The following is a 26416-nucleotide window of genomic DNA, read 5'->3' on the forward strand; positions in this document are numbered from 1 at the left end:
ATCCAAGTCAGAAGTCTTAACCACTGAGCTATCCTTTGTCTTGTGAAGAGCAGATTTCTTTTTATACACAAATGTTATCTATGCAGTTACGTTACTTAAGGTGGTATCTCTCCAGGGGGTTAGAGGGTGTTGTGAAGTAGGCCGGCTTCGTCGCGTGAAAAAGCCTACAATTTTTGGTTGTGTTTTCCGCTATATATCTCGATGTTTTTTCCGTAAAGTAAAAACAAAACACAAAACAGTCCTAGTTACCTGAGATACTAAGTATATTAATATTTTGACTTAGTAAATATTGACTTACTAAGACAAAATAATGACTAAGTCAAATAATGACTTACTGTAAATAACCGTTTGAAAAATGTAATACAGCATTTAGGAAGTCTGTAGTTGATCTTTATTACATAAATGTTATATTTTTATCAACATGTGATAGCAGGGACCCTGCCATTCAAAACTAGGTTGCTACATTACTAATGATTCATGTAACATCAAGGGTTGGAATTGGGGGCTAAATCACAAAAAATGATTCCCGGGCGCGGCCACTGCTGCTGCTCACAGCTCCCCTCACCTCGTAGGGGGTGATGGGTCAAATGCAGTTGACCTGGTCCTCTGTGTGCCAGGGATCCAGCTGACCTGGTCTTCTTGACCAGACCAGAAGGTGAGCGGTCAGAGCAGCAGTCAAAGGTGCGTCAGAAGACCAAGTCCTCGCCATGGATTGTGTTGCCGCTTCCGGGCCTGGGGCCGCTGAAAACTCTTGAAACCTGACCTTGTGGATCTCGTGACAGACTCAGGCCTTGCACCCGAGCCGGAGAAAACCGATCGGCCCTCAGCTGGCAGGCCGACGCTCTGAGCCTGGTCAAGGCTAATTAGTCTCTCCTTTGTTCCGGGGAGGACCATCTGCCAGGGAAGACCATGGTCATGTCCTCAGGTGCTGCTGACTTGCTTCTTCATTGTGTGTCTTTTTTTTTCTTTCTTTTTTTTTTTAACAAAAACTTGTATAAAAGTTTGTCACAAGACGATGAAGTGCAGAAATATTCTGCTTCAGAACTCAGGACTCACTTCCTGTCCATTCAGACCGAAGCAATCAACCAGCCAATCAGGTGCTTCAGTCGCTAATTACCAGGAGTGGGTCTTGACTTTTAAAACAACAAAATATTTCTGCACCAAATTTTTTACTCTGAATTTTTTACACACTAAAATTTTTCTGCACTGATTTTTTTATACAATTATTTTTTTACACTAAAGAGGCTGATTTTTGAAAATTTTACACTGAATATTTCTACACTGAATTTATAGACTTTACATTTGTATACACTGATTTTAAAAAAAAAACAACATTAAATTGTTGTACCTGAATTCTTAGAAACTGAATTTTTATAGACTGATTTTTTTAAATATTATTATAGTTATCACACTATCAAAACGAAACATGATGATCACATGATGATCACGTGATGAACACATGATGACATAGAATAGAATGAAAAAAATAGACTTTATTGTCATTATATTTGCATATAACGAGATTTAGGACTCCAACTAAAGGTGCGGTAGTGGGAGTGATGATCACATGATGACATGATGATCACAAGATGTTGACATGACATGATGACCACATGAAATAATCACATGATGATCATATGATGATGACATGACATGATGACCACATCATGACACAATGATGTGGTCACATGATGATCACATTATATGATCAGATGATGACATGACCACATGATGATGACATGATGACATGATAATCACATGATGATCACATGAGATGATCACATGATTACATGATGACCAGATGATGACATGAAGACATGATAATCACATGACAGGATCACATGATTACATGATGACATGATGACCACATGAAGACATGATAACCACATGATGATCACATGATGACCAGATGATGACATGACCACATGATGATCACATGATTAAGACATGACATGACATGATGACCACATGGCATTATAGTCACATGATGATCATATGATGATGACATGACATGATGACCTTATCATGACACAATGATGTGGTCACATGATGATCACATTATATGATCAGATGATGACATGACCACATGATGATCACATGATTAAGACATGACATGACATGATGACATGATAATCACATGATGATCACATGTGATGATCACATGATTACATGATGACCAGATGATGACATGAAGACATGATAATCACATGACAGGATCACATGATTACATGATGACATGATGACCACATGAAGACATGATAATCACATGATGATCACATGATTACATGATGACCAGATGATGACATGACCACATGATGATCACATGATTACATGATGACATGACGACCACATGAAGACATGATAATCACATGATGATCACATGATTACATGATGACCAGGTGATGACATGACCACATGATGATCACATGATTAAGACATGACATGACATGATGACCACATGGCATTATAGTCACATGATGATCATATGATGATGACATGACATGATGACCTTATCATGACACAATGATGTGGTCACATGATGATCACATTATATGATCAGATGATGACATGACCACATGATGATCACATGATTAAGACATGACATGACATGATGACCACATGACACGATAATCACATGATGATCATATGATGACATAGTGAAACCCAACATCTAAGTTACATTTAAACCAGTGTGGGTGGCACTGGGAGCAGGTGGGTAAAGTGTCTTGCCCAAGGACACAACGGCAGTGACTAGGATGGTGGAAGCGGGGATCGAACCTGCAACCCTCAAGTTGCTAGCACGGCCGCTCTACCAACCGAGCTATACCGCCCCACAATACCCAGAACCCCTTGCAGCACTAACTCTTCCGGGAAACATCCAGCAAACTGACCAATAATTAACGTTTTATTCACGCATTTTCTCTTGCTACTTCAAGGCTTGAATGTTTGGTTCATTAATTATTGTTATTTTATTTTCAAATGTATTATTAGCCTGTGTTGGCCCTGCGATGAGGTGGCGACTTGTCCAGGGTGTACCCCGCTTTCCGCCCGATTGTAGCTGAGATAGGCGCCAGTGCCCCCCGCGACCCCAAAAAGGGAATAAGCGGTAGGAAATGGATGGATGGATGGATATTAGCCTGTGGAAAAAAATTGATATTTACCTCAGAAGATTGCAAATAGAAAAAAAGGCATAAAATGTTTATTTAAATTTTATTTGATTAGTCATTGATATTTTTTTAATCATTATTATTTGAAACTGGATTTTGCATGTCACTAAAGTTATATAAGCCTTTCTTGTTCAATATTTCATGCAAAATTTGTTTGGGTCCCTATTAAAAGGTTAATTCGTTCAACCTTGGCCCCCGGCTTTGTTCAGTTTAAAATTTTGGCCCACTCTCTTTTTGACTTTGACGCCCCTGATATAGATTATTATGATGTGGATCATTATGATATAGATTCTGATTATCATATGACCTGTGGGTGTTTTGGTCCTTTGCCGTCATGTTCCTCTGTGTTTTGTTGCATTTTGCTTTATTGTAAAAAAAAAAGGTTTTTATTTTTATTGACAAAAATGTGAAGTGAATTATATTTATATAGCGCTTTTTCTCTAGTGACTCAAAGTGCCTTGCCCAAGGACACAACAGCAGTGACTAGGATGGTGGAAGCGGCGATCGAACCCGCAACCCTCAAGTTGCTGGCACGGCCGCTCTACCAACCGAGCTATACCGCCCCACAATACCCAGAACCCCTTGCAGCACTAACTCTTCCGGGAAACATCCAGCAAACTGACCAATAATTAACGTTTTATTCACGCATTTTCTCTTGCTACTTCAAGGCTTGAATGTTTTGTTCATTCATTATTGTTATTTTATTTTCAAATGTATTATTAGCCTGTGTTGGCCCTGCGATGAGGTAGCGACTTGTCCAGGGTGTACCCCGCTTTCCGCCCGATTGTAGCTGAGATAGGCGCCAGTGCCCCCCGCGACCCCAAAAAGGGAATAAGCGGTAGGAAATGGATGGATGGATGGATATTAGCCTGTGGAAAAAAATTGATATTTACCTCAGAAGATTGCAAATAGAAAAAAAGGCATAACATGTTTATTTAAATTTTATTTGATTAGTCATTGATATTTTTTTAATCATTATTATTTGAAACTGGATTTTGCATGTCACTAAAATTATATAAGCCTTTCTTGTTCAATATTTCATGCAAAACTTGTTTGGGTCCCTATTAAAAGGTTAATTCGTTCAACCTTGGCCCGCGGCTTTGTTCAGTTTTAAATTTTGGCCCACTCTCTATTTGACTTTGACGCCCCTGATATAGATTATTATGATGTGGATCATTATGATATAGATTCTGATTATCATATGACCTGTGGGTGTTTTGGTCCTTTGCCGTCATGTTCCTCTGTGTTTTGTTGCATTTTGCTTTATTGTAAAAAAAAAGGTTTTTATTTTTATTGACGAAAATGTGAAGTGAATTATATTTATATAGCGCTTTTGCTCTAGTGACTCAAAGCGCTTTACATAGTGAAACCCAATATCTAAGTTACAATCTGCGTTCAAAGGACTCCGGCTTGTTAGTGATTCCCAAAGCCCAAAAAAAGTCTGCGGGCTATAGAGCGTTTTCTGTTCGGGCTCCAGTACTCTGGAATGCCCTCCCGGTAACAGTTCGAGATGCCACCTCAGTAGAAGCATTTAAGTCTCACCTTAAAACTCATTTGTATACTGTAGCCTTTAAATAGACTCCCTTTTTAGACCAGTTGATCTGCTGTTTCTTTTCTTTTTCTTCTATGTCCCACTCTCCCCCGTGGAGGGGGTCCGGTCCGACCCGGTGGCCATGTACTGCTTGCCTGTGTATCGGCTGGGGACATCTCTGCGCTGCTGATCCGCCTCGACATCTCTGCGCTGCTGATCCGCCTCCGCTTGGGATGGTTTCCTGCTGGCTCCGCTGTGAACGGGACTCTCGCTGCTGAGTTGGACCCGCTTTGGACTGGACTCTCGCGACTATGTTGGATCCATTGTGGATTGAACTTTCACAGTATCATGTTAGACCCGCTCGACATCCATTGCTTTCCTCCTCTCTAAGGTTCTCATAATCATTATTGTCACAGACGTCCCACTGGATCATTATTGTCACAGATGTCCCACTGGGTGTGAGTTTTCCTTGCCCTTATGTGGGCCTACCGAGGATGTCGTGGTGGTTTGTGCAGCCCTTTGAGACACTAGTGATTTAGGGCTATATAAGTAAACATTGATTGATTGATTGATTCAAAGCAGTGTGGGTGGCACTGGGAGCAGGTGGGTAAAGTGTCTTGCCCAAGGACACAACGGCAGTGACTAGGATGGTGGAAGCGGCGATCGAACCTGCAACCCTCAAGTTGCTGACACGGCCGCTCTACCAACCGAGCTAAACCGCCATTTAGAAAGAAAGAAAAGTCAATCCCAGCCTTCCAATTGTGGATGTTGATGCTCACCGAGCTCCTGGAGATGTAGGACCTCAAAACTGGTTGACATCTGGACTCCAAAGCGAAGTTCTCTCTGGAGGAGGAAGAGTCCAGACCAGAAGAGTTCTCCTGCCTTCTTTGACTGAGGTACAGAAAGGTTGCTGCAGCCAGTTCTACTCCGCCTGCTCCAAGTGCTTCACCGCCTTCTCCAGGTCCTGCACCACCTGCTCCACGTCTTCCCTGGAGGTCCTCCTGCCCACGCTCAGCCTCAAGGCGTTGGCGGCCACTTCCTCCCGCACGCCGCAGCTCAGCAGGATGTGGGACGGCCTGGAGGGGGCGAGAGGCGGGAAGTGAGGGCGCGGGGGGAGCCCGGCTGGACCGAGGCGGTTACCTGTCGCCGCGGTCCGAGTGGCAGGCGGCGCCCACGCTGGCCAGCAGCTTGCGGCAGTGCGACAACACCCGCCAGCCCTGCAAGCGGGCGCCCAGCAGGGAGACGTTGCACGTGTTGGGAAGGCAGTCAGAGCCCGCAAAATGGCTGTTGAAGTGCAGCTTGTCTTTAAAGGTGGCCTGAAGGGCAGGAAGTCATCAAACAACAACAACAACAACCTCCTCTCATGTCACATGACCCACCTTCAGCCGCTCCTCCAGGTGCACTCTTGTATCCAGCATGTGACGCTCATAAGCTGCGCCGTGATTGGTCACCAGCTCTGCAGCCTGGAACACACACCATAAGGTCTGCTGTCATTTCAGGTAAAGAAAGGCTTCGCTACACTTCAAAAAATGGACTAATAACTAATAATAACAATAAATAAAGTTACAAGCAGCGATGGACGGGACCGACTTTCGCTGGTGTTTCCTGCCTTTACCCATTCAACATATCTTTACCTGCACTTTACCTACCTTCCCTGTATCCTGGGGTCACACTGGTGCTTCTTTCTGTCACCCATACACGCTGGTGCTTCCTGCCATCACCCAGACAACATATCTTTACCTGCACATTACCTACCTTCTCTGTATCCTGGAGTCAAACTGGTGCCTCCTTCTTTCACCCAGTCAACATATCTTTACCCGCACATTACCTACCTTCTCTGTATCCTGGAGTCAAACTGGTGCCTCCTTCTTTCACCCAGTCAACATATTTTTACCTGCACATTACCTACCTTCTCTGTATCCTGGAGTCAAACTGGTGCCTCCTTCTTTCACCCAGTCAACATATCTTTACCTGCACGTTACCTGCCTTCTCTGTATCCTGGAGTCAAACTGGTGCCTCCTTCTTTCACCCAGTCAACATATCTTTACCTGCACAGTACCTACCTTCCCTGTGTCCTGGAGTCAAACTGGTGCCTCCTTCTTTCACCCAGTCAACATATCTTTACCTGCACGTTACCTACCTTCTCTGAATCCTGGAGTCAAACTGGTGCCTCCTTCTTTCACCCAGTCAACATATCTTTACCTGCACATTACCTACCTTCTCTGTGTCCTGGAGTCAAACTGGTGCCTCCTTCTTTCACCCAGTCAACATATCTTTACCTGCAAATTACCTACCTTCTCTGTATCCTGGAGTCAAACTGGTGCCTCCTTCTTTCACCCAGACAACATATCATTACCCGCACAGTACCTACCTTCCCTGTGTCCTGGAGTCAAACTGGTGCCTCCTTCTTTCACCCAGTCAACATATCTTTACCCGCACATTACCTAACTTCTCTGTATCCTGGAGTCAAACTGGTGCCTCCTTCTTTCACCCAGTCAACATATCTTTACCCGCACATTACCTAACTTCTCTGTATCCTGGAGTCAAACTGGTGCCTCCTTCTTTCACCCAGTCAACATATCTTTACCTGCACATTACCTACCTTCTCTGTATCCTGGAGTCAAACTGGTGCCTCCTTCTTTCACCCAGACAACAAATATTTACCCGCACAGTACCTACCTTCTCCACATTGTGTAGTCATGCTGGTGCTTCCTGCTTTTAAGCGGCCATCTTGAGACGGCAGCAGCGCAGCAGCGCAGCAGCGTCAGCGCAGCGTTTCTTTGAAGGCTCGTAAAATCAAAACTTTTAATCAGAAGGTTTCAATCTCTTTCCTGGGCGAGTTTGAAGCCGACACAACAAATGCACTCAGAGGAGATAATGTTTGAAAAAAGGTGACAGGTTTTTACAAAACTTTTGTTTTGAAGGGGTAATTGCCAATTTCCTGTTGTTTTTTGCTGAAGGATGTCAATGAATGAAATGTAGGTCTAAGTGAGACCTACATAGAGGTTTTTGTTTCATGTATCTATGATATTCCTACCGGAAGTTACAAGCAGTTTAGTCTGTGTTTTCTTCCCAAGAGTAGTTTTGTCAGTGTTTTATTCCTAGGGGGCACTAGAGCGCAATTTTGAGTTTTGGGGTTTGGTTTTATTTTTTATTAGATCACAATTTTTGCCAGTCCTGATGTGTGTGTCCAGTTTGGTGAGTTTTGAAGCATTTTAAGGGGGTCAAATTACAGCTCAAATAGGCAAAAATGACAAGTTTTAGGAAATGTTTGTTTTGAAGGGGTTTTTGCCAACTTCCTGTTGATTTTTGCTGAAGGAGGTCAGTGTCTGAAATCTAGGTCTAAGTCAGCCCTACATAGAAGTTTTTGTTTCATGTCTCTACAACATTCCTAACAGAAGTTACAAGCAGTTTTGTCTGTGTTTTTTCCTAGTGGGCGCTAGAACGCAATTTTGAGTTTTGGGATTTGGTTTTTTGATTAGATCGCAATTTTTGTCAGTCCTGATGTGTGTGTCAAATTTGGTGAGTTTTGAAGCATTTTAAGGGGGTGAAATTACAGCTCAAAGAGGCGGCGGTATAATAATAATAATAAAACCTAAGAAATACAATGGGGTCCTCTGTCCCAAAGGGACATTCGGTCCCTAATAATATTTTATTTGTAAAAGCACTTTATATTGAACAGTCTCAAAGTGCTACAGTGCATTTAAAACAAAACAAAGCTAGAACAACAAATAGCTACTTCCAACAAGTAAGATAAATACAAAATAAAACAAAAACTACAACAGACTAATAACTAGAACTAGCACAGATAAGTCTAACAAAATGTTTTGTTTTTTAAAAAGAAGGGTTTTTAAGCCTTTTTTTTAAAGCATTCACAGTCTGTGGTGCCCTCAGGTGGTCAGGGAGAGTGTTCCACAGACTGGAAACGGCGGAGCTTTGTCCTCGCAGGTAGGAGGAGGTTAGCCTGTCCGGAGCGGAGGTGTCGTGTGGAGGATTTGGGGGGTGAGCGGTTCTTTGAAGTAGAGGGCGAGGCACTAAAGAGTTTGTAGGGAGACTTTGTATTCAATCCTGAGTGGAACAAGAAGCCGGTGAAGGGATTTGAGAACCGGTGTGATTTGGTCGTATTTCCGCACTAGCAGCACTATTCTGTAAGTAGTGCAGCTTCTGAATGTTCTTGCTGGGGATCCCGACGAGAAGTGAGTTACAGTAGTCCAGACATTTGTCTTCCTGTCCCGCCCCTTAATGTTGTCCTTGTCGAGCTACGGTGAATATGCTAAGCTAGCATGACGCTAAAATGTAATGTTAGCCTGTCGTCAGCATAGCTATACTAGTGTTGCTAACATTCATGTCCCGTTCTCTAATGGTATGTTGTTGTACGGTTAGAGTTACAGGGAACATGCTAACGGCGCTAGCATGATGTCAACATGTTATGTTAGCATGTAGCTCACAGCTATGCTAGGGTTGCTAACGTTTTAGTATTATAATAAAAGTTGGAATTTAACTCAACGCAAGTCAAAATTTTACAAGAAAAACTGAAAATGTGTGCAATATTATGATAAAAGTCGGAATTTTACTCAAAAACATTCGTAATTTTACAAAAAAAGCAAAACATTTGGGCAATTTTATGAAAAGTCGTAATTTTACTCTACAAAAGTCACAATTATATAAGAAAACGTTAAAATTTTGGCGATATTATAATAATAATCTGAATTTTACCTGGTAAAATAATGACAAAAGTCATAATTTTTACTCAAAAAATGTCACTCTTTTACAAGAACAACACAAAAATGGGCAATATTGTGATAAAAGTCAGAATTTTATATGACCAATGTCACTATTTTGCCTTAAAAAGTAATAATTTTACATAAAAAGGTAACAATTGTACGAGAAAGTATTGCAATATTACAGAAGCAGGAAAAATGTCGACATATTTTTTTAAATGTTTTGTTTGTAATTGGTTTTTAATCTTCATAATTTACTTCAAGTTATTACAGTATGTCTCTATTTACTTATTTATTTGTTGTATTAATTGGGGCCAAAGGGGGCACATTTCAATTTCTTACACACACTTGTTATTTCATATGTTGACCAGAGCGGGAGCACTTCAACTTTTTACACGCACTTGTTATTTCATATGTTGACCAGAGGGGGAGCACTTTAAATTTTTACACACACTTGTTATTTCATATGTTACACTTTTAAAAGCGACACACAGTCAATTTGAAACAATCCCACCTTTTTGGGACCACCCTCATTTCGATAGATGTCACCAGCAAGGGTGCAAAGGAGATCTTAAGGCCGATGACAAGGGAGTCAGGGACCACAGGCGGACCCTGTGCCGCACTTTGGGCAACCCAGCTGTAGAAGCTAGCTGTTAATTGCCACCATAGTCTTAGTAGCGTAGTGTGTTTGTTCATCCTGCACATGTCAATGTTTACTTTTGTGTGCACATTAAATCAACCAGAAATCCTGACTTTGGAGCAATGTTCACAGACTCCAGTATTAGGCTCTTTATTAGATGCAATGTTTTTATGTCTTTATTGGGACCTTGATTTATGTCATTACTCAGGGGTCACCAACGGGCACCAGGTCGCCCGTAAGGACCAGATGAGTCGCCCGCTGGCTTGTTGTAAAAATAGCTCAAATAGCAGCACTTACCAGTGAACTGCCTCTATTTTTTAAATTGTATTTATTTACTAGCAAACTGGTCTCGCTTTGCTTGACATTTTTAATTCTAAGAGAGACAAAACTCAAATAGAATTTGAAAATCCAAGAAAATATTTTAAAGACTTGGTCTTCACTTGTTTAAATAAATTCATTTTTTTTTTACTTTGTGAAGTGAAGTGAAGTATATTTATATAGCGCTTTTTCTCTAGTGACTCAAAGCGCTTTACATAGTGAAACCCAATATCTAAGTTACATTTAAACCAGTGTGGGTGGCACTGGGAGCAGGTGGGTAAAGTTTCTTGCCCAAGGACACAACGGCAGTGACTAGGATGGCGGAAGCGGGAATCGAACCTGCAACCCTCAAGTTGCTGGCACGGCCGCTCTACCAACCGAGCTAAACCGCTAGACTTTGCTTCTTATAACTTTCAGAAAGACAATTTTAGAGAAAAAAATACAACCTTAAAAATTATTTTAGGATTTTTAAACCTTTTAAATTCCTTTATCTTCTTTCCTGACAATTTAAATCAATGTTCAAGTATTTTTTTTTTTTTTTTTTGTTAAGAAAAATAAATACATTTTAATTTAATTCTTCATTTTAGCTTCTGTTTTTTCGACAAAGAATATTTGTGAAATATTTCTTCAAACTTATTATGATTAAAATTGTTATATATGATTAAAATTCTAAAAAATCTAGAAAATCTATAGAATCAAATTCTTTCAAAGTCTTTTGAATTTCATTTAAAATTTTTGTTCTGGAAAATCTAAAAGAAATAATGATTTGTCTTTGTTAGAAATATAGCTTGGTCCAATTTGTTATATATTCTAACAAAGTGCAGATTGGATTTTAACCTATTTAAAACATGTCATCAGAATTCTAAAATTAATCTTAATCAGGAAAAATTACTAATGATGTTCCATAAATTATTTTTGTAATTTTTTTTCAAAAAGATTCGAATTAGCTAGTTTTTCTCTTCGTTTTTTTCAGTTGAATTTTGAATTTTAAAGAGTCGAAATTGAAGATAAACTATGTTTCAAAATGTAATTTTCATTTTTTTTGTGTTTTCTCCTCATGTTCAATTAAGTGTTTTTTTTTCATCATTTATTCCCTACAAAAAATCTTCCTTAAAAGGAATAAAAACTTACGACGGAATGACGGACATAAATACCCATTTTTTTTTATAAATATAGATTTACTTATTAAAGGTAAATTGAGCAAATTGGCTATTTCTAGCAATTTATTTAAGTGTGTATCAAACTGGTAGCCCTTCGCATTAATCAGTACCCAAGAAGTAGCTCTTGCTTTCAAAAAGGTTGCTGACCCCTGTTCTAACTTGTTCACACCTCCTCATATGGAAGCTACTTTTCCTTCTTCATGTCACGCACAATACTTAAGTGCCACCTGTCACACTTCAAGACGATTAAAAGGTGAGCAAATTTACCTTCCCCAGTCCAGCGATCATTGGTGTGTTTTCAGTCCTGCAACGTTCCAGAATGCAGAATTATTTCATGTTTCATGCACAGATAATCCAAACTCAAAACTTCTCATATTGATCAAATAAAATTAAAAAAAAAAAAAAGCCAGGATATAGGCTACTAGCAGCTACACAACAGCTAAGCACACAATAGCATGGTAACTGGACACTATCTGTTACAGCTACCATATAAGTATAGTATTAGAAATCATCCAGTAACAAAAGTGTCCGTATCATTTGTGATGAATTATTGTGAAGAAAAAACCTTGACCACTCCACTTCAACATAAAGACAGCGGCGAATAATAAATAGGTTAAAGTTTTTCCATGTTTGACTCGTGTAATTCGATCAAACCTTTCCGAACATAAGAAAGTAATACAAGGACGCCGACATCGGATCAATACGTAAGGCGATGTGACAATATTGGACCCCGAGTGAGGACATTAGGCTACTAGCAGCTACACAACAGCTAAGCACACAATAGCATGGCAACTGGACAATATCTATTACAGCTATCATATGAGTATAGTATTAGAAAGCGTCCAGTAACAAATGTGTCCGCATCATTTGTAATGAGCTTAACTTGATGAATTATTGTGAAAAAAAAAAAACACTGACCACTCCACTTCAACTTAAAGACAGCGGCGAATAATAAATAGGTTAAAGTTTTTCCAAGTTTGACTCGTTTTATTCAATCAAACCTTTTCGAACATAAGAAAGTAATACAAAAACTCCGACATCGGATCAATACGTAAGGCGATGCGACAATATCGCACCCCGAGTGAGGACATTAGGCTACTAGCAGCTACACAACAGTTAAGCACAAAATAGCATGGTAACTGGACAATATCTACTACAGCTATCATATGAAAGCGTCCAGTAACAAATGTGTCCGCATCATTTGTAATGAGCTTAACCTGATGAATTATTGTGGAAAAAAAACATTGACCAATCCTTTTCAACTTAAAGACAGCGGCAAATAATAAATAGGTTAAAGTTTTTCCAAGTTTGACTCGTTTAATTCGATCAAACCTTTCCGAACATAAGAAAGTAATACAAGGACGCCGACATCGGATCAATACGTAAGGCGATGCAACAATATTGGACCCCGAGTGAGGACATTAGGCTACTAGCAGCTACACAACAGCTAAGCACACAACAGCATGGTAACTGGACAATATCTATTACAGCTATCATATGAGTATAGTATTAGAAAGTATCCAGTAACAAATGTGTCCGCATCATTTGTAATGAGCTTAGCTTGATGAATTATTGTGGAAAAAAAAAACCTTGACCACTCCACTTCAACTTAAAGACAGCAGTGAGTAACAAATAGGTTAAAGTATTTTCCAAGTTTGACTCGTTTCATTCGATCAAACCTTTTCGAACATAAGAAAGTAATACAAGGACGCCGACATCGGATCAATACGTAAGGCGATGTGACAATATCGCACCCCGAGTGAGGACATTAGGCTACCAGCAGCTACACAACAGCTAAGCACACAATAGCATGGTAACTGGACACTATCTATTACAGCTATCATATAAGTATAGTATTAGAAAGTATCCAGTAACAAATGTGTCCGCATCATTTGTAATGAGCTTAACCTGATGAATTATTGTGAAGAAAAAAAAACCTTGACCACTCCACTTCAACTTAAAGACAGCGGCGAATAATAAATAGGTTAAAGTTTTTCCAAGTTTGACTCGTTTTATTCAATCAAACCTTTTCGAACATAAGAAAGTAATACAAAAACGCCGACATCGGATCAATACGTAAGGCGATGCAACAATATCGCACCCCGAGTGAGGACATTAGGCTACTAGCAGCTACACAACAGCTAAGCACACAATAGCATGCTAACTGGACAATATCTATTACAGCTATCATATGAGTATAGTATTAGAAAGTATCCAGTAACAAATGTGTCCGCATCATTTGTAATGAGCTTAACTTGGTGAATTCTTGTGGAAAAAAAATAAACCTTGACCACTCCACTTCAACTTAAAGACAGCGGCAAATAATAAATAGGTTAAAGTTTTTCCAAGTTTGACTCGTTTTATTCAATCAAACCTTTTCAAACATAAGAAAGTAATACAAGGACGTCGACTTTGGATCAATACGTAAGGCGATGTGACGATATCGCAACCCGAGTGAGGACATTAGGCTACTAGCAGCTACACAACAGCTAAGCACACAATAGCATGGCAACTGGACAATATCTATTACAGCTATCATATGAGTATAGTATTAGAAAGTATCCAGTAACAAATGTGTCCGCATCATTTGTAATGAGCTTAACTTGATGAATTATTGTGGGGAAAAAAAACCTTGACCACTCCACTTCAACTTAAAGACAGCGGCAAATAATAAATAGGTTAAAGTTTTTCCAAGTTTGACTCGTTTTATTCAATCAAACTTTTTTGAACATAAGAAAGTAATACAAAAACGCCGACATCGGATCAATACGTAAGGCGATGCAACAATATCGCACCCCGAGTGAGGACATTAGGCTACTAGCAGCTACACAACAGCTAAGCACACAATAGCAGGGTAACTGGACAATATCTATTACAGCTATCATATGAAAGCGTCCAGTAACAAATGTGTCCGCATCATTTGTAATGAGCTTAACCTGATGAATTATTGTGAAAAAAAAACCTTGACCACTCCACTTCAACTTAAAGACAGCGGCGAATAATAAATAGGTTACATTTTTTCCAAGTTTGACTCATTTCATTCGATCAAACCTTTTGGAACATAAGAAAGTAATACAAGGACGCCGAGTGAGAACATTACCCCGGTCTGAAGTTCCTCTCCTGTCCCCCGCCAACGAGCACGGGGTATAGTGGCGTGGTGGCCCCGGGGCCCCTGACGAACAAGGCAGCGATCCTGGGCGCGTAAAACTGGAAATGAATCCGAATGTTAGCGTCGGGGGAAAAGTGTTGGGAGTGCAGGAAGTTCTCCTGACTGACCTTGTGACCCACGATGGTGAGGTAGTCCACGCCCAGGTCACACACGTCCACGGGGATCTTGCCCACAGCCTGAGCGGCGTCAGTGTGACGCAGGATTCTCACATGCCTGCGCTGGTTCAGAACCTGGACTCTCTGGCACACTTCACGCACAGGCTGTGGTCACATGACACACTATCACACTTTGTGCTTTCATTTTCATATTAACTTTCATTCATCACACTTTGGTTTTATTTTAATATTAAGTTTCATTTATCACACTGGGTATATTTTTATTTTTGTACTAGCTTTGGGATGTTTTTATTTTAATCTTATGTTTAATTTATGACACTTTGGGGATGTTTTTATTTTAATTGATGACACTTTGGGTATATTTTTATTTTTGTATTATTAGTTTTCATTCACGACACTTTGGGGATGTTTTTATTTAATATTATGTTTAATTTATGACACTTTGGGGATGTTTTTATTTAAAATTATGTTTAATTTATTACAGTTTTGGGATGTTTTTATTTTAATATTAGTTTTTATTTGTGACATTGGGGGTTTTCATTTTAATATTATGCTTAATTTATGACACTTTGGGTATATTTTTATTTTAATATTAGTATTAATGTATGACACTTTGGGATGTTTTTATTTTAACATTAGCTTTCATTTATGACACATTGGGGATGTTTTTATTTTAATATTAGGTTTAATTTATGACACTTTGGGGATGTTTTTATTTTAATATTAGGTTTAATTTATGACACTTGAGGATGATTTTATTTTAATATTAGGTTTAATTTATGACAGTTTTGGGATGTTTTTATTTCAATATTATTTTTTATTTGTGACATTGGGGGTTTTCATTTTAATATTATGCTTAATTTATGACACTTTGGGTATATTTTTATTTTAATATTAGCATTGATTTATGACACTTTGGGATGTTTTTATTTTAACATTAGCTTTCATTTATGACACATTGGGGATGTTTTTATTAAAAATTATGTTTAATTTATTACAGTTTTGGGATGTTTTTATTTTAATATTAGTTTTTATTTGTGACATTGGGGGTTTTCATTTTAATATTATGCTTAATTTATGACACTTTGGGTATATTTTTATTTTAATAATAGCATTAATTTATGACACTTTGTGATGTTTTTATTTTAACATTAGCTTTCATTTATGACACATTGGGGATGTTTTTATTTTAATATTAGGTTTAATTTATGACACTTTGGGGATGTTTTTATTTTAATATTAGGTTTAAGTTATGACATTTTGGGTATATTTTTATATTATCTTTCATTTATGAAACTTTGGGATATTTTTATTTTAATATTAGGTTTAATTTATGACACTTTGGGGATGTTTTTATTTTAATATTAGGTTTAATTTATGACACTTGAGGATGTTTTTATTTTAATATTAGGTTTAATTTATGACAGTTTTGGGATGTTTGTATTTCAATATCATTTTTTATTTGTGACATTGGGGGTTTTCATTTTAATATTATGCTTAATTTATGACACTTTGGGTATATTTTCATTTTAATATTAGCATTAATTTATGACACTTTGGGATGTTTTTATTTTAACATTAGCTTTCATTTATGACACATTGGGGATGTTTTTATTTTAATATCAGGTTTAATTTATGACACTTTGGGGATGTTTTTATTTTAATATTAGGTCCAATTTATGACACCTGCGATGAGGTGGCAAATTGTCCAGGGTGTACCTCGCCTTCCGCCCGATTGTAGCTGAGATAGGCGCCAGCGCCCCCCGCGACCCCGAAAGGGAATAAGCGGTAGAAAATGGATGGATGGATGGTATATTTTTATTTCAATATTAGCATTAATTTATGACACTTTGGGATGTTTTTATTTTAAAACTAGCTTTCCTTTATGACACATTGGCGATGTTTTTATTTTAATATTAGGTTTAATTTATGACACTTTGGGGATGTTTTTATTTTAATATTAGGTTTAATTTATGGCACTTGTGGATGTTTTTATTTTAATATTAGGTTTAAGTTATGACATTTTGGGTATATTTTTATATCATCTTTCATTTATGACACTTTGGGATGTATTTATTTTAATATTATGTTTATTTATGACACTTCGGGTATATTTGTATTTTTGTATTAGATTTCATTTATGACACTGGGTATATTTTTATTTTAATATTAACTTTCATTTATGACACTGGGATGTTTTTATTTTAATATTAGCTTTCATTTATGACACTTTGGGGATGTTTTTATTTTAATATTAGCATTAATTTATGACACTGGGGATATTTTTATTTTAATATTAGGTTAAATTTATCATATTGGGGATGTTTTCATTTTAATGTTATGTTTAATTTATGACACTGGGGATATTTTTATTTTAATATTAGGTTAAATTTATCATATTGGGATGTTTTCATTTTAATGTTATGTTTAATTTATGACATATTGGGGATGTTTTTATTTTAATATTATGTTTAATTTATGACATATTGGGGATTTTTTTTTTTTATTATTAGGTTTAATTTATGACACTTTGGGGATGTTTTTATTTTAATATTATGTTTAATTTATGGCACTTTGGGGATGTTTTTATTTTAATATTAGGTTTAATTTGACATATTGGGGATGTTGTTGTTTTAATGTTATGTTTAATTTATGAAATATTGTGGATGTTTTTATTTTAGTATTAGATTTAATTTATGACACTTGGAAGGTGCACAGAACAATGGTCATCAAATACAATTAATACATGAAGAAAATGAATAACATAAAATACTATAATAAAAACTATAAAAAGAAAAAGTAATGAAAAATGAACTGAAAATGATATGAAAAAAACAAGAAAATAAAAATAATAGAACATAAAATAAAAATAAGAAATAAATAAAAACTAAAAAGAATAAAAATAAATAATAAAATAAACACAATTAAATTACAATAATTCTGAAAAATAAAACCAACAAAATTATAACATTAAAATAATAATACAATAAAAGACAAATTCAAAAATATATATGATAAAAGGAAAAAAAATAAAATAAGGTAAAGATAAAAAATAAAATAAAAAATATGACAATAATACACTTAAATAAATAAAAAAAACACAATTAAAAAAGCGGGAATTAATAATTATTATAAAATAAATAAATTAAAATACTAAAAAAAACAAATGTTTAATGTTAAAATAAATGAATACAAAATATAAAATAAGAATACAAAATATAAAATAAGAAGAAAAACAAATAATAAGTACAAATAATGAAAAATATAACTAATAAAATCAAGTGAAAAATTCAATGAAAAAATAAGATAATCAAATAAAATACACAAACTAATTGAAAAAAAAAAATATATTTTTTTTTTTTTTACTGTGACCAGAAATAAATCAAATGTAAAAAAGATTGCACAGGTCCGTGACGTCATGACCTCAAGTCAGGTCTTCCTACCATAATGACGCCCGTCTCGTTGTTGGCCAGCATGATGGACACCAGGCAAGTGTTGGGGCGCACGGCCGCCAGGACATCGTCCACCTCCACGCGGCCCGTCGCCGTGGAAACGGGCACAAAGGTCACATCTGAGGCAAAAAAGAACAAAACTGAGTGTTTCCTGCAAGACTGCAATCTACTTGTGGCATGAGAGGTCAGCATTATTGCTGAATTGGCACAAAAGCAACACAAATGTGAAGAGCGATACGTGTTTCATGTTTCATGAAGAGCGTTAAGAAGAGTGATACGCATTCATGTTCAAATCGCTAAGTTGGCAGCACCGAGCCTCCCTGGGACGTCTTTTTATTCTCTGGCAGACCAGGCGTGTATGAGTTGTGTTACCATGCCAACTGCTGTATGGCGTGGGAACCACCAGCTACAGTCCCATCATAATGTGTTCATGAGCAAGGGCAATTGTGTCCACAAATACTACTGTAGTACTTCGACTTCTACCTTTAGTTGATTGTGTGATGCTGTTCTCAACTCAAAACGCTAATATTTGGGGTATAATGAATTAAAAATATATATTTTCAATCAATTTAATTAATTAATAATAATGTTAGATTAATTCAATATAATTAAATGTAATAATTTAATATCCATCCATCCATTTTCTACCGCTTGATCCCTTTTGGGGTTGCGGGGGGGGGCGCTGGCGCCTATCTCAGCTACAATCGGGCGGAAGGTGGGGTACACCCTGGACAAGTCGCCACCTCATTGCAGGGCCATAATTTAATATAAAAACAGTAATTTTATAATAATAACTTAATAATAATTAAATTGAATCAACTAATAATAATTTTTGAATAAATTGATTTTATAATTCAACTTAATAATTCAATTTAATAATTTAATAAATCATTTTAGAATAAATACATTTTAATAATAGCTCAATAATAATTAAATTTAATAATTTAATCAACTAATAATAATTTCAGAATAAATACATTTCATAATTCAACTTAATAATAATTCAATTTAATAATTTAATCAACTAATAATATTTATATAATAAATAAATGTCATAATAGTTCAACGTGATAATAATTCAATTTAAAAAACTAATAATAATTTCTAAAATAAATCAACTTGATAATTCAACTTAATTCAATGTGATAATCTAAGCATCAAATAATAATTTTAGAATAAATTAATTTCATAATATTTCAACCTAATTAAATTCAATAATTGAATCAATAATTTTAGAATAAACACTTTTTTATAATAATTCAACTTAATAAAAATTCAATGTAATAATTTAATCAACTAATAATAATTTCAGAATATAAAAATCCCTAATAATTCAACTTAATGAAAATTACATTTAATCAACTAATAATAATTTTTAAATAAATCAACTTGATAATATTTCAACTAAATTCAATCTGATAATTTAATCAACTAATAATAATTTTAGAATAAATGTAATATACATACAATATACATAATAAATAAATGTCGTAATAATTAAACTTAATAGTAATTCAATTGAATCAACTAACAATAATTTTAAAATAATTCAACTTAATTCAATGTGATGATTTAAACAACTAATAATCATTTTAGAATAAATGTATTTCTTGGTAATTAAATGTAATAATTGAATCAATAATTTTGAAATAAATTAATATTTATAATAATTCTACCTAATAATAATTCAATTTGATAATGTAAGCAACTAATAATAATTTCAGAATAAATTAATTTCACAATAGTTCAACCTAATAATAATGCAATTTAATAATTTCATCAACTAACAATAATTTCAGAACAAATAAATGTCACAATAAATCAACTTAATAATAATTAAATGTAATTAATTTAATAAACTCAATTCAAACCCAAAGATGTCTCAATTTGAACATGCACTACCTTTTAAAGAATAATTATTGATTGAAAAACAAAATAATTTATGTAATAATAATAACTTGGGGTATGGACATCTTCGGTGTCTTCTTCCAGCCGCTTTTCCGTGTTTTCATGGATAAACGTTTAGATATTATTTCAGCTTCACCAAGTTAGCTAGCGACCCGCTTGTGATGATTGATGTCTTTAATTGGATGACCGTGATGTCCATAATGAAAAGAAGAAGAGGCACGTACCCGCCTTGCCGTCCCTCTGCAGGCGCTCGGCCGCCAGTTTGACCGAGTCGTGCTCCACGTTGGAGGTGATGACGTGTGGAAGGTTCCCGTCCTGGTGGCGAGTGAAATGTTCCACGGCGGTGTGCAGCACCATGTTGTTGGCCTGCAAGAAGGCGTGGAAGCTGTTTGCTGCTGATGTGTCTTAGAAGACTGCTCCGAACTTACCTCGGTTCCTCCCGACGTGAAGATGATGTCCTCTGCTTTTCCGCCGACCATCCTCGCCACGTTCTCTCTGGCCTGCTTGATGATGGCCTTGGCTTTCACACCTGAAAAAAAACAAATCGTTACGCCGGCACAAAAGAAAAACGGCGGACCATTTAAAGCTCGCCTGCTGCGTAGCTGCTGCTGGGGTTGCCCCAGGCGTCCTGCAGGGCCTCGCAAACAGCCTGCATGACTTGTGGTTCCAGCGGCGTGGTGGCGTTGTAGTCCATGTATATTCTTCACCACAGCACACTTCATTTTTAATAACCAGGCTTCTTCCAGTCAACGTGAGCGCTCCACCAGGTCTTACTTACCTGTCGCCGTTGGTTTCGGCGAAATGAAAGGCGTGTCCGCCGAACGCGCCCTTGGCGTCGCCGTCACGGCGGTCGGCCATCTACACGAGAAAGGTGACGGGTTAAAAAGGCGACGCTCGCCACAGCAAAACCAAGCAACACGGCTTTGAGTGCAGAAATAACCACGAACTGATAAAAAAAAAAAAAGGTGTAAACATTTAAAGAGGAAGTGCACTTTTTGGGGGATTTTTGTTACCTTTGGTTGACAATCTTTATGAGAGACATGACCTTGCAGGGATTAAAAAAAAAAAGCATTCTAAATATTAAATAAACGTAAATAAAAGTCCACTGGCAGCAGAGCCAATGGAAGATCCTCTATTGCTGAATACATTCCAATAAAAAACATTCAAAAAGCAACAACATCTTGCCTTGAATATTAACATTTATTAGGGAGATTATTATAAATGTTAACATGTATTAGTGATATTGTTATTGTGAATATTAACGAGTATTTGTGATATTATTATGAATATTAACAAGTATTAGTGATATTATTATAAATATTAACAAGAATTAGTGATATTGTTATTATAAATATTAACATGTATTAGTGATATTGTTATTGTGAATATTAACGAGTATTAGTGATATTATAAATATTAACAATTATTAGTGATGTTATTATAAATACTAACAAGTATTAGTGATATTGTTATTATAAATATTAACAAGTATTGTTGATATTGTTATTATAAATAATCTGAAGTATTAATTATATTGTTATTATAAATATTAACAGTATTAGTTGTATTGTTATAAATATGAACAAGTATTAATGATATTGTAATTATAAATATTAGCAGTATTAGTTATACTATTAGAAATGTTAACAGGTACTAGTGATATTATTATAAATATTAACAAGTATTAGTGATATTGTTATTGTAAATATTAACAAATATTAGTGATATTTTATCATAAATATTAACAAGTATTAGTGATATTGTTATTATAAATATTAACAAGTATTAGTGATATTACTATAAAAAATTACATTATTGATATTATTATAAATATTAAAAAGCATTAGTTATATTACTATAAATATTAACAAGTATTAGTGATATTGTTATTATAAATATTAGGAAGTATTAATGATATTGTTATCATTAATATTAACAAGTATTCGTGATATTTGTTATTATAAATATTAACAAGTATTAGTAATATTATTATAAATATTGACATGTATTAGTGATAATGTTATTATAAATATTAGCAAGTATTAGTGATATTGTTATTATGAATATTAACAAGTATTAGTAATAGTGTTTTTATAAATATTAACAAGTACTAGTGATATTATTATAAATATTAACAAGAATTAGTGATATTGTTATTATAAATATTAACAAGTATTAGTTACATTATTATAAATATCAACAAGTATTATTGATATTATTATGAATATTAACAAGTATTAGTGGTATTGTTATTATAAATATTAACAATTGTTAGGGATATAATTATAAATATTAACATGTATTATTGATATTGTTATTATAAATATTAACAAGTACTAGTGATATTATTATAAATATTAACAAGTATTAGTGATATTGTTATTGTAAATATTAACAAACATTAGTGATATTTTATTATAAATATTAACAAGTACTAGTGGTATTGTTATTAGAAATATTAACAAGTATTAGTGATATTACTATAAAAAATTAAATTATTGATATTGTTATTATAAATATTAATAAGCATTAGTGATATTACTATAAATATTAACAGGTATTAGTGATATTTTTATTATAAATATGAGGTAGTATTAATGATATTGTTATCATTAATATTAACAAGTATTGGTGATATTTTTATTATAAATATTAACAAGTATTAGTAATATCATTATAAATATTGACATGTATTAGGGATATTGTTATTACAAATATTAGCAAGTATTAGAGATATTGTTATTATAAATATTAACACGTATTAGTTATATTATTATAAATACAAACAAGAATTAGTGATATTATTATAAATATCAACCAGAATTTGTGTTATTGTTATTATAAATATTAACAAGTATTAGTGATATTATTATAAATATTAACAGGAATTAGTGATATTGTTATTATAAATATTAACAAGTATTAGTTGTATTATTATAAATATTAAGAAGTATTATTGATACTATTATAAATATTAACAAGTATTAGTATCTGTGTTGGCCCTGCGATGAGGTGGCGACTTGTCCAGGGTGTACCCTGCCTTCCGCCCGATTGTAGCTGAGATAGGCGCCAGCGCCCCCCGCGACCCCGAAAGGGAATAAGCGGTGGAAAATGGATGGATGGATGGAACAAGTATTAGTGATATGATTATAAATATTAACAAGTATTAGTGATATTGTTATTATAAATATTAACAAGTATTAGTGATATTATTATACATATCAACAAGTATTGGGGATATTATTATAAATATTAACAAGTATTAGTTATATTATTATATATATTAACAAGTATTATTGATACTATTATAAATATTAACAAATATTAGTGATATTGTTTTTATAAATACTAACAATTGTTAAGTATATTATTATAAATATTAACAAGTATTATTGATATTTTTATTACAAATATCCACAAGTATTAGTGATATTATTGCAGTGAAACTTGCTAAGGGACATGTAAGCAAATATTAACATTGCTGTACGTATACTTTTGACCCTGCACATTTTCAGTAGAGCCATAATAAATTCATAGAAGCACCGAACTTCAAGAAGGTTTTTTTTTTGTGTGAGCAACAAGTATGTGCTCCAATCACTACATCACAAAAAAATAAGAGTTGTAGAAATGATTGGAAACTCCAGACAGCCATGACATGATGTTCTTTACAAGTGTATGTAAACTTTTGACTTCGGCTGTCACGTTTATAATCCCGTTTCATCAAACGTATATTAAAGTTGTTGCCCTATGGGAAACTGGGTAACACATGACACACTGACAAAACTTAAACTATAACAATCTACAAGGTTAATATAGTTGGCTTTACTTTCTTCCCCTCCATTTATCTGCTTTTATTGTGTTTCAAGTGATCATTACATGTATGTATTGTTGCATTCGAACAACTGTATTGTTGATAAAAGAGGTAAATTATTGGTATTATTCACTATCAACAGTGATATGTTTTTTGGTATTAGTACTGATCAATTTGTAGTGTAATAGTGTTCATTGTCATTTCTGTATTATTATTTATTTCCCTAACTGCTTCTTTGCTATCACTTTTACATCATATTTGTACATATCTTAATTGCTGATGTTGCTCTATTGTTGTTGTTATTATTATTATCTCTCTGTCTCCAACCCCCTCTTTATACCCCCGAGCTGCACCAAATAATAATATAAATCAATTTAATAAAGTCAAATACAAATAAGGCAACAAGAAAAATATCCCACGCTAAATTTGCACAGCCGGTATGGGCATCCATCCATCCATCCATCCATCTATCTATCTATCTAGATAGATAGCAGCAGTGTACAGAGTTGAGATTAATTTAAAAAATTGAAAGTAAATAATGGGGGTTTAAATGGAAACAAAATAGAAAAATACTACAATAAGAATAAAAATAAAAAGCAACAATGGGAATAATGATATAACAGTAAAATAAGAATATAACAAGACAAACTAAGCAGTAGTGACCATGTTATGAAAAAAAAATCTACATCAACTATGTGATTTTCCTGAGAAGCTGGATAGGACAAAAAACAAAAGAAAAGTAATAAAAATTGCATTTGATTAAGAGGGACAAGCTAAAAAGATGAAATAGTGTTTGAGTTGGGACCTTCCTGGACCGTTCCAATATGGCCGCCAGCCAACGTGCCACGTCACAGTGACGTATTCATACAGGAAGTTAAGCAAAACGATCAAATAAAGTAACAAAACAGACAGAAAGAAAGTAGTTACCCGCAAAAAAATAATTTCGACCAAAGTGCGAAAAGAAATACTTCAACTACACGGTGTATAATATGTGTAAATAGATGGTTAAATATAGAAGCCTGCTAGAATTGACGCGGACACAAAGTGAAAGCAAAACTAGCTATTAAACACTTTACTCACGACTCCAATCGACACGCGACTTTTTTGGCTACTATTTCTTCATTTTTTATTTCCTGCTGACGAAATGACGAGTTGATGAATAAAAAGCGAATAAAAAAAAGCGACCGAATGAAAAATAATGTTGATGACGTCACGGCTAACATGCTAGCTATCATAAGAAGGCTCGCTCAAAACCCAGAATAATAGTTTGTCCGCCACCTGGAATGAGTTTACCTTATTTGATATGAAATAACAATCACGTCCAACCTTGTCAGAAGACGTCAAAGTTGTCCCGTGGACGTTTTTTTGGGACGCCAAGCAGTCATCAACTGGCCAATCAAAAACAAAAACACCCGGAAGTATCTGCTCACGGTTGCCAGACGGGAAAAGACACGTTATCTTGAGCTTTACGTTACCTTTACAGTTACCTTTTAGTGGTCAATTGTACGGAATATGCACGGTACTGCGCAATCTACTAATAAAAGTCTCAATCAATTAAAAAAAAACCTTTTCACATAAAAATAAAAAAATCCCACATTTCCCAGAATTCCAGGTTTTCCGTTAAATTTTTCCCATTCCAAATTAATTGGCCATTTTTCAAACTTCTTCAATCCCCACATTCTTCAACAAACAGTTTTATTCCCCGAGAGACAAAAAATAATCCCGATTTTTCTACACTTAGAAAAAATTCTGATGTCAAAAAATCGGAATTTTATTCCACATGAAAGGTGTTTAAACAGTTTATTTCCAACTACGAGAGGTGTTTAAACAGTTTTATTCCACATGAGAGGTGTTTAAACAGTTTATTTCCAACTATGAGAGGTGTTTAAACAGTTTATTTCCACATGAGAGGTGTTTAAACAGTTTAATTCAACATGAGAGGTGTTTAAACAGTTTATTTCCAACTATGAGAGGTGTTGTAACAGTTTTATTCCACATGAGAGGTGTTTAAACAGTTTATTTCCAACTATGAGAGGTGTTTAAACAGTTTATTTCCACATGAGAGGTGTTTAAACAGTTTATTTCAACATGAGAGGTGTTTAAACAGTTTATTTCCAACTATGAGAGGTGTTTAAACAGTTTATTTCCACATGAGAGGTGTTTAAACAGTTTAATTCAACATGAGAGGTGTTTAAACAGTTTATTTCCAACTATGAGAGGTGTTTAAACAGTTTATTTCCACATGAGAGGTGTTTAAACTGTTTAATTCAACATGAGAGGTGTTTAAACTGTTTATTTCCAACTATGAGAGGTGTTTAAACAGTTTATTTCAACATGAGAGGTGTTTAAACTGTTTATTTCCAACTATGAGAGGTGTTTAAACAGTTTATTTCCACATGAGAGGTGTTTAAACAGTTTAATTC

At 34.9% G+C, this 26416-nt stretch overlaps 1 protein-coding gene across 4 annotated transcripts; it reads right to left on the reverse strand.

The window, feature by feature from the left end:
• Positions 1-368: 368 nt before the first annotated feature.
• On the reverse strand, positions 369-25449 carry scly (selenocysteine lyase). 4 transcript variants are annotated; one of them, XR_009804553.1, is made up of 13 exons: positions 25287-25449; positions 20961-21040; positions 20774-20883; positions 20611-20711; positions 20407-20548; positions 18266-18393; positions 14814-14966; positions 14638-14744; positions 11805-11841; positions 6078-6161; positions 5839-6014; positions 5478-5774; positions 369-894 (listed from the first exon to the last, which is right to left on the reverse strand). XR_009804553.1 is itself a non-coding variant. In XM_061888774.1 (12 exons), exons 2-12 carry the CDS (start codon positions 21038-21040, stop codon positions 5621-5623), a joined length of 1272 nt encoding a protein of 423 aa, XP_061744758.1. In that variant the 5' UTR covers positions 25320-25449; the 3' UTR covers positions 4096-5620. The 4 variants fall into 4 exon arrangements, 2 of the variants coding, with proteins under 2 accessions (XP_061744758.1, XP_061744757.1); XR_009804552.1 differs by lacking the exon at positions 369-894 and adding an exon at positions 1325-4036; XM_061888774.1 differs by lacking the exon at positions 369-894 and having other exon boundaries at positions 4096-5774; positions 25320-25449.
• Between the last annotated feature and the right edge of the window lie 967 nt (positions 25450-26416).

Source organism: Nerophis ophidion, linkage group LG26 (assembly GCF_033978795.1).
Source record: "Nerophis ophidion isolate RoL-2023_Sa linkage group LG26, RoL_Noph_v1.0, whole genome shotgun sequence".
Taxonomy (NCBI): Eukaryota; Metazoa; Chordata; class Actinopteri; order Syngnathiformes; family Syngnathidae; genus Nerophis; species Nerophis ophidion.

Excerpts from the sequence above, each read along its gene's own strand:
- scly (XM_061888774.1), bottom strand. The coding sequence starts at position 21,040 with ATGGCCGACCGCCGTGACGGCGACGCCAAGGGCGCGTTCGGCGGACAC. Across the intron at positions 20,549-20,610 it reads TCACGTCGGGAGGAACCGAG|GCCAACAACATGGTGCTGCA; the intron begins GTAAGTTCGGAG and ends GCCTTCTTGCAG. Across the intron at positions 18,394-20,406 it reads GCAGAGGGACGGCAAGGCGG|ATGTGACCTTTGTGCCCGTT; the intron begins GTACGTGCCTCT and ends TTTTTGCCTCAG.